The 17865-nt window shown below is 47.2% G+C and overlaps 1 protein-coding gene across 1 annotated transcript in view; it reads right to left on the bottom strand.

Annotated features, from left to right (window-relative positions):
- Nucleotides 1–17865, bottom strand: part of phc3 (polyhomeotic homolog 3 (Drosophila)) — a 131422-nt gene that overhangs the window by 65733 nt on the left and 47824 nt on the right. The window contains exons 4-6 of the mRNA XM_070882458.1: nt 13529–13687; nt 5847–5915; nt 2599–2757 (exon numbers count right to left, since the gene is read on the bottom strand). Coding sequence (XP_070738559.1) covers nt 2599–2757; nt 5847–5915; nt 13529–13687 — 387 coding nt within the window. The remainder of the gene's footprint in view (nt 1–2598; nt 2758–5846; nt 5916–13528; nt 13688–17865) is intronic.

Here is a 17865-nt window from a genome sequence, read left to right on the forward strand (position 1 = left end):
TTCAGGAGAAACTTCTTCACCCAGAGAGTGGTGAGAATGTGGAACTCGCTACCACAGGGAGTAGTTGAGGCGAATAGTATAGCTGCCTTTATAGGGAGGCTAGACGAGCATATAAGGGAGAAGGGAATAGAGGGTTTTGCAGATAGATTTAGATGAGGAAAGATGGGAGGAGGCTCGAGTGGAGCATAAAAGCAGGTACGGACTGGTTGGGCCAAATGGTCTGTTTCTGTGCCGTATATCCTGTGTAATCCTACGTAATGTAAATGCACATCCAAGACATCAAATGAACACATCTCGTGCACTCTGTGATCAAATACGAACATAGGAACAAGAGCAGGCCATTCAGCCCCTCGAGCCTTTTGCCCCATTCTATTGGATCGTGGCTGATCTGCACCTCAACCCCAATTACCTGCCTTTGCTTCATATCCCTTGATCCCCTTACCCATCAAAACTCCATCAAGTAGCCTGGCAACGTTGGCTGGTCAAAAGTCATGCATGAATAATGGCCAATTGGGGGAAGGTATCACGGGACCAAATGTAGTGGTGGGGGGGCGGTGGGGGGAGTCTTTGAGTTTCTCTTTACGTGAAGGAAAATGGAGAAAATAAAAATTGCAAAGATTTGAAGGCCAGGTCAGCTGATTACCAAATTGTTTTGTTGTGGCTTGAGAAGATCTTCCAGCCATCTGAGAGAAGATAAACACCACTCCAGGAAGTATGGGAAACATCCAATTGTGGCCCTGTTTTGTGAAGCGACAAACAGCCTTTTCCATTCAGAGTTAACTCTCACAGTTTATTTAAAGCGATGGAAAGGGTCCAAGTAAAATATATTCCTTAAAGGAACAAGAGCAAAAGAAGTAGGAGCAGGAGTAGGCCATACTGATCCTCAAGCCTGTTCTGCCATTCAATAAGATCATGGCTGTGAGCAGTTCTGGGTACCATACCTTAGGAAGGATATACTGGCCTTGGAGGGAGTGCAGTGTAGGTTTATCAGGATAATACCTGAACTCCAAGGGTTAAGTTACAAGGAGGGATCATACAAAGTGGGATTGTATTCTCTGGAACTTAGAAAGTTAAGGGTGACTTGATCAAAGTTTCCAAGATATTAAGGGGAACTGATAGGGTAGATCGAGAGAAACTATTTCCGCTGGTTGGGGAGTCTAGGACTAGGTGACATGGTCTAAACATTAGAACCAGACCTTTCAGGGGTGAAATTAGGAAACACTTCTACACAAAAAGGGCGGTAGAAGTTTGGAACTCGCTTTTGCAATCGGCAATTGATGCCAGATCAATTGTTAATTTTAAATCTGAGATTGATAGATTTTTGTTAGGCAAGGGTATTAAGGGATACGGACCAAAGGCAAGTACATGACGTTGAGATACAGACTAGCCATGATCTAACTGAATGGCGGATAAGGCTCAAAGAGCTGAATGGCCTCTTCCTGTCCCTACATTCCTAATTCATTATCTGACCTTTTTTCAATGAATTTTCTGTTGGCATTTGACTATTGAGACATTTTGTACCACAAGAAAAATCCATACCTGAGCAACCTTCCTTATAGTTTCACAAGACGTTGCAAGATTGAGTAGACTGAGCCTATATTCTCTGGAGTTTAGAAGAACGAGAGGTGATCTCATTGAAACATATAAGATTCTGAGGGGGCTTGACAGGGTAGATGCTAAGAGGTTGTTTCCCCTGGATGGAGAGTCTAGATCCAGGGGTCACAGTCTCAAGATACAGGGGTGGCGATTTAGGGCTGAGATAAAGAGGAATGTCTTCACTCAGAGAGTTGTGAATGGTTGGAGTTCTCTACCGCAGAGGGCTCTGGATGCTCAGTCGTTGAGTATATTCAATGCCGAGATCGATAGATTTTGGGGCTAAAGGAGAATCAAGGGCTCTGGAGATAGGGCGGGAAAGTGGAGTTGAGGTCGAAGATCAGCCATGATCTTATTGAATGGCGGAGCAGCTTGAGGGGCCGAGTGGCCGGCTCCTAATTCTTATGTTCTAAGAAAATTACTAAAGGTTAAATTAGAAGGACTAAGAGGGAGTCCGAGAGAAAATCAGCATAAACCATAAAGGACAATAAAATGGCTTCTCTGTGGGCACAGGACAGCCCAGGTAGTTTTAAGGCTGCTAAGAGATAATGGTGGCGATCTTGCAATGGATTGTGACTGTCTCATGCACTGGCAAAGAAGGAAAGGTTTTCCAGGTACAGTTTGGTCAAGGATGTGCTCTTTAACAACAAAAACTTGCATTTATATAGCACCTTTAATGCAGTAAAACATCCTCATTTATCAGATAAAATTTGACACTGATAAGGTGCTATTAGGACAGATGACCAAAAGCTCGGTCAAAGCGATAGGTTTTAAGAAGTGTTCTGAGCGGAGGAGAGAGCGAATCCCAGAGCTTGGGGCCCAGGCAGCCAATGGCGGAGCGATGGAAATCGGGGCTAAAGGCGGCAGTATTAAAGAGCTGTTAGCGTGCTTCACCACACGGGCTCGGTGGGTGGCTGACGGGCTCATTGCAAAGTCTGTTTTTTTTGGCTCTGTTGTCCTTGAGTCGGTGAGGTTGACCTGCCGTTCCCGCGCCCTGCAACTTACCATCTGGGCTCTGAGGTACATCTGCGCCTGGCTCGCGGTGAGGGTGGGGGTGCTATTGCCGAGCAGCATGGCCTGCTGGCTGATCCCGCTGCATGAAGTGCTGGAGGTCTGAGCCCGGCTCATCAGCTGGGGAGCGGCAGGCGACGCCGACAGGTTAATCTGCACGAGAGAGGCCCCAAGGTCGATTAAAGGTCAAGTGCCGCGTTGCGCACACAGCCAAAGTGGAACATCATGCACACAGTTTCTGGAGCGAACAAGCTTTAGAGATAATGGCGGTTGACAACAACAACAACAACTTGTATTTATATAGCGTCTTTAACGTAGTAAAACGTCCCAAGGTGCTTCACAGCAGTGTTACAAGACAAAACAGATAAATTTGACACCGAGTGCAGACATCTTGTGGGGTTGTGAGGCTGGAGGAGATTACAGAGATAGGGAGGGGCGAGGTCACTGAGCGATTTGTAAACAAGGATGAGAATTTTGAAATCGAGGCGTTGTTTAACTGGTCAGAAAGCACTGGGGTGATGGGTGAGCGGGACTTGGTGCGAGTTAGGACACGGGCTGCTGAGTTTTAATGACCTCAATTTTATGTAGTGTAGAATGTGAGAGGCCAGCCAGGAGTGCATTGGAGTAGTCAAGTCTATCAATAAAAACATGTTTTTTTTAAAAGCAAACCTTGACATACTTTGGGGCAATTCTTTGATATCTGTGAAAGAGATCTGCAACAGCTCACTGGCCCCGGAATTTCCTTGAGAATTGTTCCTGGAATAAGGCAGGGACTCAATTTATCCCGGGTCCCCGCCCCTTCTAGTGGGTCCCCCTCCATCAGCCTTATAAAGAGTGGAAGGTTCCCTCCTGCCCCATTCATAGTGTTATGCTGCATTTGCACTTACCCCAGTCCCAGGCTCGGTACTGCCCCTTCTGGGCAGGATGCTGAGGACACCCCAGCATAGCTCTCGTGGGGTGGAGACCCTGAGATAACTGGTCTCGGCCACTTTTACCCCTTTTCACTGAGCACTGCCCCAGTGCATTACAGGAAAGATGATGGTGCGAGGCAAAAGGAGACGGTAACGGGACAAGTTAAGAAACAAAAGATGAGTCTAGATAAGACTTGTGCCATTAATATCTCCTTTTGCCTCTCTTAATCTCTCTTAATTTCTTCTGCCTTTCACCCTATCACAGACTGCCCTTTTGTTCTTTTCTCCCCTCCCCCTTTCCCTGCCCCTGCACTTGTTTAAAAACCTGCTACATCTCTAACTTTTTCCAGTTCTGACGAAGGATCATCGACCTCAAATGTTAACTCTGTTTCCCTCTCCGCAGATGCTGCCTGACCCGCTGAGTGTTTCTAGCATTTTCTGTTCGTATTTCAGATCCCAGCCTCTGCCGTATTTTGCTCTTGCATTTCTATAGCGCCTTTCACAACCTCCCAAAGCGCCGTACAGTCCATGAAGCCCTTCTGAAGTGTGATGACTGGTTCCCTCTCACGCCAGGAAGAAGGAATTGGACAGAGGGGTGCGAGCACAGGGAACCGTCTCTCAGGCCTGACAGAATCCAAACTAAAACCGCAGCGGAATAAATTAACGCACATCGAAGTTGAAACCCAGTTGCTCTCGCCAGGACCTGTGCTACTTCACTTTGCCGCTGTTGGGCAGATCAGTGGTCGCACGCCAAGAGATGCCATTGTGGGCCCACAAATCCCAATACAAAGAGTTCCTGATCTCAGCGGGGCTGAATGACAACAACGTAATCGGAGGGATAGATAACTCAGGGAGCAAATGAACTTGTGTCGCTCTCACGCACTTCCCAAGTTACAGACCAGCACAAGCCCTGGGTAAAGGGCCTCTCCCAGCCACTCTTGGCTGGGTGTGGCATCCTAATAATCAATTTTGGTCTCCGTATTTAAGGAAGGATATACTTGCATTGGAGGCTGTTCAGAGAAGGTTCACTCGGTTGATTCCGGAGATGAGGGGGTTGACTTATGAGGATGGGTTGAGTAGGTTGGGCCTCTACAGTCACAGATAGATAGATTTTTAACCAATAAGGGAATTAAGGGTTACGGGGAGCGGGCGGGTAAGTGGAGCTGAGTCCACGGCCAGATCAGCCATGATCTTGTTGAATGGAGGAGCAGGCTCGAGGGGCTAGATGGCCTACTCCTGTTCCTAATTCTTATGTTCTTATGTTCTACACATTGGAGTTCAGGAGAATGAGAGGTGATCTTATCGAAAGATACAAGATAATGAGGGGGCTCGACAAGGTGGATGCAGAGAGGATATTTCCACTCATCGGGGAAACTAAAACTAGGGCACATAGTCTCAGAATAAGGGGCCGCCCATTTAACACTGAGATGAGGAGGAATTTCTTCTCTCTGAGGGTTGTAAATCTGTGGAATTCTCTGCCCCAGAGAGCTGTGGAGGCTGGGTCATTGAATATATTTAAGGTGGAGATAGACAGATTTTTGAGCGATAGGGAATAAAGGATTATGGGGAGAGGGCAGGGAAATGGAGCTGAGTCCATGATCAGATCCGCCATGATCTTATTAAATGGCGGAGCAGGCTCGAGGGGCCAGGTGGGGGAAAATCAGAACAATTGTGTAATAATATTAAAAATGAACCTCCCTTAACAAGAACAATGAGGTAATATGCTTCAAGAAGCCAGAGTGACCTCCGTGAACTCAGGAAGGGGGCATTTGTTCATGGTGGGGCTGGGAGCAGAACATCTGGGAAACAAACGCTTGCGACAGTTCACAATGAAGTTGCTCAGCTGAAAAGCAGCAGTCTGACTGAGTCTTTGTGTGTAGAACCCAGGCCTGTAAACTGTACTGTGCCAATACTCGCACAACAACCCAAGAGGCAATTCCATGGCCCCCAGCGGGAAGCCCAGCTCGCCGGGAGCGTCCTGTCGGAAACCACGGCCTCGCAGCTCACGGATTTCCCCCCCACCCCACCGGCCGTTTTAGCTGGCGGATATATTACGGGTTGTCAATCCGCAATTTCCCACCAGGCACTCCCCACTGGCAACACAGGATCCTGGGGCAGCCCCTTAAATGAAACTGCAATTTCAACGGCTCAATTAACCATTTAAAAAACAAAGCAGGCGACGACACCTCTTGTTGAAATCACAACCAAAGACATTCCCTGTGAATCCAGTTACACTGCCAATGTTTGCCCCACAAAGGTGGGGCCGAGAAGATTGGCAAGAAGCACATCGCTATTAGCACTCAGATATCAAGAGGGTTACTAGTGACTCACTGAGGTCTGTGACACACTGGATTGCTGGCTGATGCTCCCTGTCGGTGATGAGGACTGACGCCCGCCTGCCTGAAAATGGAGTATGAAGAACAATCAGATACATGTACAGTGGGGCAAAGTGCCCAGCGACTAATACTGGGGGGGACAGGGCACCTGTCTCTGGGGCCCCAGTTACCCGCAACCAGCACCACTTAACTGATATCTTTCCCAAATGCAACTGGAATATATATATCTATTCCCTGCACAACTTAATAACCATTCGTCCATTACCTGCTCAAGTTACCAAGTTAATGTCGCTGTCTTGATGATAAAGCTCAGAGTGAACCAGAGGGCACAGGTGCAAGGTAATTGGCAGAAGGACCAAAGGGACACGAGGGAAAACTTTTTTATGCAGCGAGTGGTTAGGATCTAGAATGCACTGCCTGAAAGGGTGATGGAGGTAGACTCAGTCATGGCTTTCAAAAGGGAAGTTGGATAAGTAACTGAAGGAAAACATTTTGCAGGGCAACAGGGAAAGGGCGGGGCAGTGGGACTAGCTGAAGTGCTCTTGCAGAGAACCGGCATGGGCTCAATGGGCCAAATGGCCTCCTTCTGGGCTGTAACCATTCTGTGATTCTAGGAAGAAATGATTTGCTTATCCCAAGAACGGGCAACAGTGAACGTATGTGGTTCTGAACAGATTTCTGCCAATTCCACTTGTACATGTCAAAATGCTGGCCTCAACCCATAGACTGCCAACGTGTCCAGGGATTCTCCTGGGGGGGATTTCTTCTCGGGACCTTAAGAATTGGAGTTGGCCATTCAGCCCCTCGGGCTTGTTCCACCATTCTATTAGATCGCGGCTGAGCTGCACTTCAGCTCCATCTCCCTGCCTTGGTTTCATATCCCTTGATGCCATATCCCAACAAAAATCTATCGATCTCAGCCTTGAGAGTGTCAACTGACCCAAAATCCACAGCCTTTGGGGAAGAGGGTTCCAACTTTCTACCACCATTTGTGTGAAGAAGTGCTTCCAGATTTCACTCCTGACCGGCCTGGCTCTAATTGTAAGATGATGCCCCCTTGTTCTGGTATTACCCCACCAGAGGAAATCGTTTGTTCGTATCGATCCTATCAAAGCCTTTTAACATTTTAACCCCCTCGAACCGATCACCCCTCACCGTTCTATATTTAAGGGGTTACAATCCGGGTTTGTGCAACCTGTCCTCATAATTTAACCATATGGGTTGGATTTTCGTTATGTCGCCACCTCTGTTTGCACCCCAGAGGGGCAGTAATGGCGGAGGAAAAGCTTTCCGGGCGGGCGACCAGCTTCCAGCGCCCCGCTGGCAAAGTAGCTGCCGGTTTTGCGGGGGCACGGAGCAGCACCTCCCGGGAATGTCGAGCCGGTGTGCAACCCCACCGGTTTCCACTGCACGGTGAAATTTGTTGTGCGCCGACCCTGTAGCGCCCTGCAGCGCGCCGTGGTGGGACCGCCTGGAAAACCATGCGGTCAGAGCTGTCCCGGTGACAGTGAGTGATGGAATTGGTCAATGAGGCAAGTTTGATTGTTTGGTTTAGTTTTATTTTTGCGATGTAGCTTATTATGGGATATTTAAGGTATTGGGAATGTTTGGGGTGTTTAGATATTGGGAGTGTTTGGGGTGTTTAAGGATTGGGAATGTTTGGGGTGTTTAGATATTAGGAATGTTTGGGGTGTTTAGATATTTGGAGTGTTTGGGGTGTTTAAGGTATTGGGAATGTTTGTTGTGTTTTTAGTTGCGATTTGTTTTATGCCACAGAAGCTGTTCAGGGCTGTTTAGCTCGGGATTTCCAGTTGCTAAGCTGGCCTTGCGCCCTAAAAGAGGTGTGAAACGCCACCCTTAGCACTTCCCCCCACACTGAATTTTGCTGGCTGAGACGCAAACATTTCTCGGGCGCTATAATTACCACCCCGCCGTGATTAACGTCGCAAAATGAACTGTAACAAAAATCCAGCCCATATGTCTAGTGTTCAAGCACTGTGATGTCAAAAAAAGCCATTAATCTGACAGTAATAACCTTACTCCAATGGGATAAATAGATTAATTATTGAAATAATGGCCTATGACTGCGTACGCACAACATAAGTGGCCGTAAGGGCCTCCCCTCCCCCCACTACCCACAAGTTGCGGGTTTCCAAGTGCACATGCGCGAAGACCCGGAACTTACAATCTGCCAAGTTTTAGCTTGTGAACAGTTCATCTGCAACCCCAGGAAATGGACATTTGCGGGCGGAGATTTGGGCTATTTGCCCAACTACTAGCCAGCGAATGGCCGTGAACCTCTTACGCCTGGTAAAAGCGGGTGTAAGGTCTTCATATACCCGCGTAAAGGTTTAAACAAATATTAATATCATTTAAACATTCTGAAACCTTTAAAATTAGTTTCAGTTATTTTTGTCCCCTTTAAAAATGTACAAATTTGTTTGTCAAAAAATGTTATTTTTGCTGTAAGTCTTCAATTAAATTGTATTTTAATTAATTTTAAACGTGATGATTTATTTTTTATTTAGGTTGTGTTAAAATGTGATCCTATTAGGTTTATGGGGATTGCCCACGTGAATGGAATCTCCAGATGCACAATGGGAAATCCCCTTTGTCATTGGTCAGCCTGGCCCATGTGATCCCAGGGATACTTGCGAACCACCTGCGCCCCTGGGATAGGTGGGCCTTTACACAGGACCGCAAAAATCGAAGGAACCAGGCAAGCGAGTACTTTTCTTGCGGATCAGAGACACTTGCCCGCAGGAAGTCTCCGACCACAATTTCCGGGCCATTAACCGTAAACTATTGAGCTGGCAGCTGCAGTGAGGTGTCAGGCTGCAGCGATTATATTACAGTAAACCATGCAGAGACGGTAAGTCCAGATCGTCACCTCAAATTAAACTGTAACAGTGGCTTAAGGACTTGCTGGTTCAAACTGACAAAAGAAATTCCTCTTCACACTATGAGCGATCAAGATATGGAAAGTCTAGAACTCGGGGGCTCAGTCTCAGGATAAGGGGTGGGCCATTTAAGACTGAGATGGCGAAGAATTTCTTCACTCAGGAGTGTTGTGAACAATGTTCCCTTTCATTTTTTGGGGGTGTGCAGCCCCTTTAAAATACCGCGCAGGTGCAGTTTTTCCTGAAGTATTGCATACAGTTTTGGTCTCCGTATTTAAGGAAGGATATTTTTGCATTGGATGCTGTTCAGAGAAGGTTCACTAGGTTGATTCTGGAGATGAGGGGGTTGACTTATGAGGATAGGTTGAGTAGGTTGGGCATATACACATTGGAATTCAGAAGAATGAGAGGTGATCTTATTGAAACTTCTAAGATAATGAGGGGGCTCGACAAGGTGGATGCAAAGAGGATATTTCCACTGATAGAGGAAACTAAAATTAGGGGACATAGTCTCAGAATAAGGGGCCACCCATTTAAAACTGAGATGAGGACAAATTTCTTCTATCAGAGGGTTGTAAATCTGTGGAACTCTCTGCCCCAGCGAGCTGTGGAGCTGGGTCATTGAATATATTTAAGGCGGAGATAGACAGATTTTTGAGCGATAAGGGAGTAAAGGGTTTATGGGGAGCGGGCAGGGAAGTGGAGCGGAGCCCATGATCAGATCAGCCATGATCTTATTGAATGGCGGAGCAGACTCGAGGGGCCAGGTGGCCTACTCCTGTTCCTATTTCTTGTTCTTATGTTCCTATTTAAAAGTTGATGAGCCGGCTACCCGGAGCTGCAAAACGATGTGTGACTGCGCAACTTAAAGGGAACATTGACTGTGAATCTTTGAAATTCCCTACCCCAAAGGTCTGTGGATGTTCAGTCATTGAGTATATTCAAGGCTGAGATCGATAGATTTTTGGGCTTAAGGTACGTGGGGATCAGGCGGGAAAGTGGAGTTGAGGTTGACGATCAGCCATGATCTTATTGAATGGCGGAGCAGGCTCGAGGGGCCGAATGGCCAACTCTTGCTCCTAATTCCTTTGTTCTTATGGATTGGATTTCAGGGTGGAGCAGTGAAGGCAAAAATCTCGGAGATTGTTCATGGATCAGCTGAGTAATGTAGATTTTGCTCTGGGTGGAGGAGTCAAATGGCTTTCCTCACCTGTACCTGTTTTGAAATACGTACATGAGGGACAATGGTATAGAAGGACATGTTGATGGGATGAGGGAAAATAAATAATGGGCGGAGGCTCGAATGGAGCATAAACACCGGCACAGACCTGTTGGGCTGAATGGCCTGTTTCTGAAAATGCTCTACAATGTAATATGATTGAAACATTAAAATACTTGAGTTCTGCTCACTTTGTTGTCCTTGTTGAGGGGGTGGGTGTTGTGTATCTGTAAAGCATGCACTCCCATGTTCCGCCACCAGGGAGCGCATCCCCTGAAGTCCCAAGGGATCCCAGCATCGGAATGACCCTGTGTATGTGCTAAACTATGGACATGGTCCCAAGTGGATCGCGGGTACGGTGATAGCTAAAGAAGGGAGTAGGGTGTTTGTAGTCAAACTAGACAATGGATAAATTTGCAGAAAGCACCTGGACCAAATGAGGCTGCGGTTCACAGACTGCCCTGAACAACCCACAGCAGACACCACCTTTTTCGAGCCCACAACACACACCCAAAGGATCAACGACACCACGCCGGACCAGGAAATCGAACCCATCATGCCCAACAGCTCAGCAAGGCCAGGCTCACCCCAGCGGCCCTGCAGGGCCAACAACACGCCAGCCCAGCGAGGACACAGCCAACACATCAGAACAGACATTTGTACCGAGGCGGTCCACCAGGGAAAGAAAGGCTCCCGACTGCCTCACCTTGTAAATAGTTTTCACTTTGACTTTTGACTTTGGGCAGGGGGGGTGGGGGGAAGTGATGTTGTGTATCTGTAAAGCATGCACTCCCATGTTCCACCCACCAGGGAGCGCATCTCCTGAAGTCCCAAGGAATCCCAGAATCCCTTGGGAACACTGTATATAAGCGGCCCCTAAGGCCTGTTACTCACTCTGGAGTGTCTTAATAAAGACTGAGGTCACTGTTACTTTAACCTCCCTGTGTGCAGTCTCACCTGTGTTAGGAACACAACAGTGGGGGTGGGAGGCGAGGGGGGAGGATGAGGTTCCAATGGCCAGTTAAAGAGAAGGGTCGTCGGGGGAGGATTTTGAAAGCAGGGAGAGAGGTGGCGTGGCGAAGTGATCTTGGAATGGAGTACCAGAGGACAGGAGGGTAGTTATAAAATACTAGTTAGGGCACAGCTGGAGTACTGCATGCAGTTCTGGTCACCGCATTACAGGAAGGGCGTGATTGCACTAGAGAGGGTACAGAGGAGATTTACGAGGATGTTGCCTGGAGTGGCGAATCTAAGCTATGAGGGCAGATTAGTTATGCTGTGTTTGTTTTCATTGGAACAGAAGAGGCTGAGGGGAGACCTCATTGAGGTGTATAAAATTATGAGGAGCCTAGATATATTGGATAGAAAGGGCCTATTTCCCTTAGCAGAGGGATCAACAACCAGGGGGGCAAAAATTTAAAGTAATTGGTGGAAGGTTTAGAGGGGATTTGAGGGGAAATTTCTTCACGGAGAGTTGTGGGGGTCTGGAACTCACTGCCTGAATGGGTGGTAGAGGCAGAAACCCTCACCACATTTTAAAAATACTTGGATGTGCACCTGAAGTGCTGTAACCTGTAGGGCTATGGACCCAGAGCTGGAAAGAGGGATTAGGCTGGATAGCCTCTTGTTGGCCGGCACAGACATGGCCTCCTTCCATGCTGTAAACTTCTATGATTCTATGAGTATTAAACCAGCATGCCACCAAGGGTGGAGCACAGAGTGTGTGCGAGAGATCACTATCCTACAATAGGGGTGAGGTGGTGAGGGGATGTAAGGGGAGCTGGTCGAGCTTGGCAAGGGCGGGGTGCCAGCGTTGGGAGCCTGAGTCTTTGCGTAGGTGGGCGCATGGGTTGCAGTGCTTTCAATGAGTTGCTTTGTTTGGAGCGCTGGTACGCAGCGAGATTGTGGCTGTCAAGCAGCAACGTGACAAAAGCATGGACTACATTTCTGATGGCAGCGAGGGAGAGAGAGGGCGGAAAGGAAAGAGAGCAGACTCAGTGTTGGAGTAGAGGTGGGCAGGAAGCTCAGCCCAGGGTCAAGCAGTATCCAGAGATTCCTCAGCTGGAGATGGCACAGAGAGTGAGGGAATCAACCTGAGGCATACAGGTACTGGTTTATTCGTTTACGGGATGTGTGCGTCGCTGGCAAGGCCGGCATTTATTGCCCATTCCTAATTGCCCTCGAGAAGGTGGTGGTGAGCCACCTTCTTGAGTACAACTGAGTGTCTCGCTGAGACATTTCAGAGGGCAGTTAAGAGTCAACCACATTGCTGTGGGTCTGGAGTCACATATAGGCCAGACTGGGTAAGGACGGCAGATTTCCTTCCCTAAAGGACATTCGTGAACCAGATGGGTTTTAACGACACTCTGATAGTTTTATGGCCACAATTACTAACACGAGCTGTTTATTCAAGATTTATTTAATTAAATTTAAATTCCCCAGCTGCCGTAGGGAGATTTGAACTCATGTCCCCAGATCATGAGTCGAGGCCTTTGGATTACTAGCTCTGTAACATAACCACTATGCTACCGTACCCCGAGCAGCCGCTGGAACGGATAGCTCCATGCTATTTTAACCTTTATTTTCTAGTTTACATCTTTAACTTGTATCCTCCGTCTCTCTCTTTTTACTCGACATTTAGAGATGGAAGCAACTTTGGAAATAAATTGTCAGGTGATTGGCTAAGAGCCAGCGCCAAAGTTGAGTTTTCAACCAATCAAATATCAAAGAACCAATGACTGACAGGGTCTCAGCTGCCAATCTTTTTGACATTTTTCTGAGGCGCAGGAGGGAGGGACTGTCGACAGATGATGGAGCTAGTCAGCAGTGCACTAAGTCACTCTGTTAGGGGAGAATCCAGCTCCCAGCTCCAGAGACTAGGAATTCCTCTGGCCGCAAGGTGTAGCAACATCGTAAATATGTTTGTGAAGATTTCCTGTTCTCTCTTGCTAGCACAAACACATTGGGAGTCATTGTGACTTTGGTCGACAATATAAGGTGGGCGGTATCGATTCAGTCGCCTGTTATACATCTCTCCCCCTTTTGATTTCCGTTGACTTCGATCAAGACATGTGGATAACGGGCGGAAGAATCAATAATGCAAATTTTACACGATCAGCAAAATGACCCACGAGTTTAGAATTTACAATGTCACTACACAGATCAACCCCAGGAACTGTAACTCATGCAGACCTAGCCAAACATAAGAACATAAGAACTAGGAGCAAGAGTGAGCCATTTGATCCCTTGAACCTGCTCCGCCATTCTATAAGATCATGGCTGATCTTCGACCTCAACTCCACCTTCCCGCCCGATCCCCATATCCCCCGATTCCCTGAGAGCCCAACAATCTGTCGATCTCAGCCTTGCACATATGCAATGGCTGATTGACATACGCCTGACCGAATAAGGGAATTTAAGTGACAGTTTGGTGCAAGATTTCCCACTCTGTTGGCTGCCGAAAACTTCAGGCCATTCCCTTCCAGAATAAAACCTTCTCGGCCAATCGAATGCTTTCCGCGGTGTTGCCACTTGACCTTTGACCCGCCGACCTCTCACCTGTTGCACGGTCGTGAGGCTCTGCAGCTGTGTGCTGCTCAGGTGCTGCTGCTGGAGAGCTGCCGTCTGCAGCATCAGGTGCTGCTGCTGTGCCGCGTACATCTGCTGCAGGTACTGGGCCGCGGTGCTGGGCTGGCGGTGCAAAGCTTGCTGGATCACCTGCAGAGGGCAAGATACAGCACCACCTCGTCAGACTTGAAATACACATTCATTACAAGGCTGCTTCGGCAGCAACTTCCAAACCCGTGACCTCGACCATCTAGAAGGTCAAGGGCAGCAGGCGCATGGGAACACCATCACCTGCAAGTTCGCCTCCAAGTCACACACCATCCTGACCTGGAAATATATCGGCCGTTCCTTCATCGTGACTGGGGCACAATCATGGAACTCCCTCCCAAACAGCACCTCCACCGCAGCAGTTCAAGAAGGTGGCTCACCACCACCTTCTCAAGGGCACTTAGGGATGGGCAATAAATGCCAGCGTAGCCAGCAACACCCACATCCCATGAACGAATAAACAAAAATGTTGCCCATCTCCCCCTTTCTCAACAGCCGCCCCGCCGCCAACATGGACTTTGTATGTCAGCCTTGGCTCAGTTGGTAACACTGGCACCTCTGAATCAGAAGGGCATGAGTTCAAATTCTCAAGACTTAAAGTACTAAATCTAGGCTGACTCTCCCAGTACAGTGCTGAGGGAGTGCTGCACTGTCAAGAGATGGCGTTCTTCAGATGAGACGTTAAACTGAGACCCCATCTGCCATCTCAGGTGAATGTAAAAGATTACATAGGATTACACAGGATATATGGCACAGAAACAGGCCATTCGGCCCAACCAGTCCATGCCGGTGTTTATGCTCCACTCAAGCCTCCTCCCGTCTTTCCTCATCTAAATCTATCAGCATAACCCTCTATTCCGTCATATGCTTGTCTAGCCTACCCTTAAATGCATAGAAACATAGAAACATAGAAAATAGGTGCAGAAGTAGGCCATTCGGCCCTTCTAGCCTGCACCGCCATTCAATGAGTTCATGGCTGAACATGCAACTTCAGTACCCCATTCCTGCTTTCTCGCCAAACCCCTTGATCCCCTTAGTAGTAAGGACTTCATCTAACTCCTTTTTGAATATATTTAGCATCTATGCTAATCGCTTCAACCACTCTTTGGGTAAAGAAATTTCTTCTGAATTCCCTATTGGATTTCTTGGTGACTATCTTATATTGATGGCCTCTCGTTATGCTCTTCCCCACAAGGGGAAGAGTGACCATAATATGGTGGAATTCTGCATTAGGATGGAGAATGAAACAGTTAATTCAGAGACCATGGTCCAGAACTTAAAGAAGGCTAACTTTGAAGGTATGAGGCGTGAATTGGCTGGGATGGATTGGCGAATGATACTTAAGGGGTTGACTGTGGATGGGCAATGGCAGACATTTAGAGACCGCATGGATGAACTACAACAATTGTACATTCCTGTCTGGCATAAAAATAAAAAAGGGAAGGTGGCTCAACCGTGGCTATCAAGGGAAATCAGGGATAGTATTAAAGCCAAGGAAGTGGCATACAAATTGGCCAGAAATAGCAGCGAACCTGGGGACTGGGAGAAATTTAGAACTCAGCAGAGGAGGACAAAGGGTTTGATTAGGGCAGGGAAAATGGAGTATGAGAAGAAGCTTGCAGGGAACATTAAGATGGATTGCAAAACTTTCTATAGATATGTAAAGAGAAAAAGGTTAGTAAAGACAAACGTAGGTCCCCTGCAGTCAGAATCAGGGGAAGTCATAACGGGGAACAAAGAAATGGCGGACCAATTGAACAAGTACTTTGGTTCGGTATTCACGAAGGAGGACACAAGCAACCTTCCGGTTATAAAAGGGGTCGGGGGGTCTAGTAAGGAGGAGGAACTGAGGGAAATCCTTATTAGCCGGAAAATTGTGTTGGGGAAATTGATGGGATTGAAGGCCGATAAATCCCCAGGGCCTGATGGACTGCATCCCAGAGTACTTAAGGAGGTGGCCTTGGAAATAGTGGATGCATTGACAGTCATTTTCCAACATTCCATTGACTCTGGATCAGTTCCTATAGAGTGGAGGGTAGCCAATGTAACCCCACTTTTTAAAAAAGGAGGGAGAGAGAAAACAGGGAATTATAGACCGGTCAGCCTGACATCGGTAGTGGGTAAAATGATGGAATCAATTATTAAGGATGTCATAGCAGTGCATTTGGAAAGAGGTGACATGATAGGTCCAAGTCAGCATGGATTTGTGAAAGGGAAATCATGCTTGACAAATCTTCTGGAATTTTTTGAGGATGTTTCCAGTAGAGTGGACAAGGGAGAACCAGTTGATGTGGTATATTTGGACTTTCAGAAGGCGTTCGACAAGGTCCCACACAAGAGATTGATGTGCAAAGTTAGAGCACATGGGATTGGGGGTAGTGTGCTGACATGGATTGAGAACTGGTTGTCAGACAGGAAGCAAAGAGTAGGAGTAAATGGGTACTTTTCAAAATGGCAGGCAGTGACTAGTGGGGTACCGCAAGGTTCTGTGCTGGGGCCCCAGCTGTTTACACTGTACATTAATGATTTAGATGAGGGGATTAAATGTAGTATCTCCAAATTTGCGGATGACACTAAGTTAAGTGGCAGTGTGAGCTGCGAGGAGGATGCTGTGAGGCTGCAGAGCGACTTGGATAGGTTAGGTGAGTGGGAAAATGCATGGCAGATGAAGTACAATGTGGATAAATGTGAGGTTATCCACTTTGGTGGTAAAAACAGAGAGACAGACTATTATCTGAATGGTGACAGATTAGGAAAAGGGGAGGTGCAAAGAGACCTGGGTGTCATGGTACATCAGTCATTGAAGGTTGGCATGCAGGTGCAGCAGGCGGTTAAGAAAGCAAATGGCATGTTGGCCTTCATAGCAAGGGGATTTGAGTACAGGGGCAGGGAGGTGTTGTTACAGTTGTACAGGGCATTGGTGAGGCCACACCTGGAGTATTGTGTACAGTTTTGGTCTCCTAACCTGAGGAAGGACATTCTTGCTATTGAGGGAGTGCAGCGAAGGTTCACCAGACTGATTCCCGGGATGGCGGGACTGACCTATCAAGAAAGACTGGATCAACTGGGCTTGTATTCACTGGAGTTCAGAAGAATGAGAGGGGACCTCATAGAAACATTTAAAATTCTGACGGGGTTAGACAGGTTAGATGCAGGAAGAATGTTCCCAATGTTGGGGAAGTCCAGAACCAGAGGTCACAGTCTAAGGATAAGGGGTAAGCCATTTAGGACCGAGATGCGGAGGAACTTCTTCACCCAGAGCGTGGTGAACCTGTGGAATTCTCTACCACAGAAAGTTGTTGAGGCCAATTCACTAAATACATTCAAAAAGGAGTTAGATGAGGTCCTTACTACTAGGGGGATCAAGGGGTATGGCGAGAAAGCAGGAATGGGGTACTGAAGTTGAATGTTCAGCCATGAACTCATTGAATGGCGGTGCCGGCTAGAAGGGCTGAATGGCCTACTCCTGCACCTATTTTCTATGTTTCTATGTAAGTGGAAACATTCCCTCTGCATTCACTCTATCAAAACCTTTCATAATTTTAAAGACCTATATTAGGTCACCCCGCAGTTTTCTTTTTTCAAGAGAAAAGAAACCCAGCCAGTTCATCCTTTCCTGATATGTATACCCTCGCATTTCTGGTATCATCCTTGTAAATCTTCTCTTCACCCTCTACAGTGTCTCTATATCCTTTTTATAATATTGCGACCAGAACTGTACGCCGTGCTCTAAGTGTGGTCCAACCAAGGTTCGATACAGGTTTAGCATAACTTCCCTACTTTTCTATACCTGTAGAAATAAACCCTAGTGCTTGGTTTGCTTTTTTGTGGCCTTGCTAACCAGTGTCGCAACTTTTAGTGATTTGTGTATTTGTACTTTGAGATCCCTTTGTTTCTCGATCCCACCTAGACTCGCACCCTCCAAGTAATAATATTCTACCTACCAAAATGTAACACCTTACATTTATCTGTGTTGAATTTCATTTGCCAATTATATGCCCATTCTGCAAGTTTATTAATGTCCTCCTGTAATTTGTTGCAGTCCTCCTCAGTATTGACTATTCCCCCCAAGGCATTATTCATAAAAGAGCAGGGAGTTCTCCCCAGTGTCCTGTATTTACTCCCTTCATCAACATTTTATCTGGTCATTATCACATTATTTGTGAGAGCTTCCTGTGGGCAAATTAAGAATATAATCAGAGCTGGATTAGGCCATACGGCCCCTCGAGCCTGCTCCGCCATTCAATAAGATCATGGCTGATCTGATCATGGACTCAGTT

The sequence above is a fragment of the Pristiophorus japonicus genome, chromosome 6 (genome assembly GCF_044704955.1).
Source record: "Pristiophorus japonicus isolate sPriJap1 chromosome 6, sPriJap1.hap1, whole genome shotgun sequence".
Classification (NCBI taxonomy): Eukaryota; Metazoa; Chordata; class Chondrichthyes; family Pristiophoridae; genus Pristiophorus; species Pristiophorus japonicus.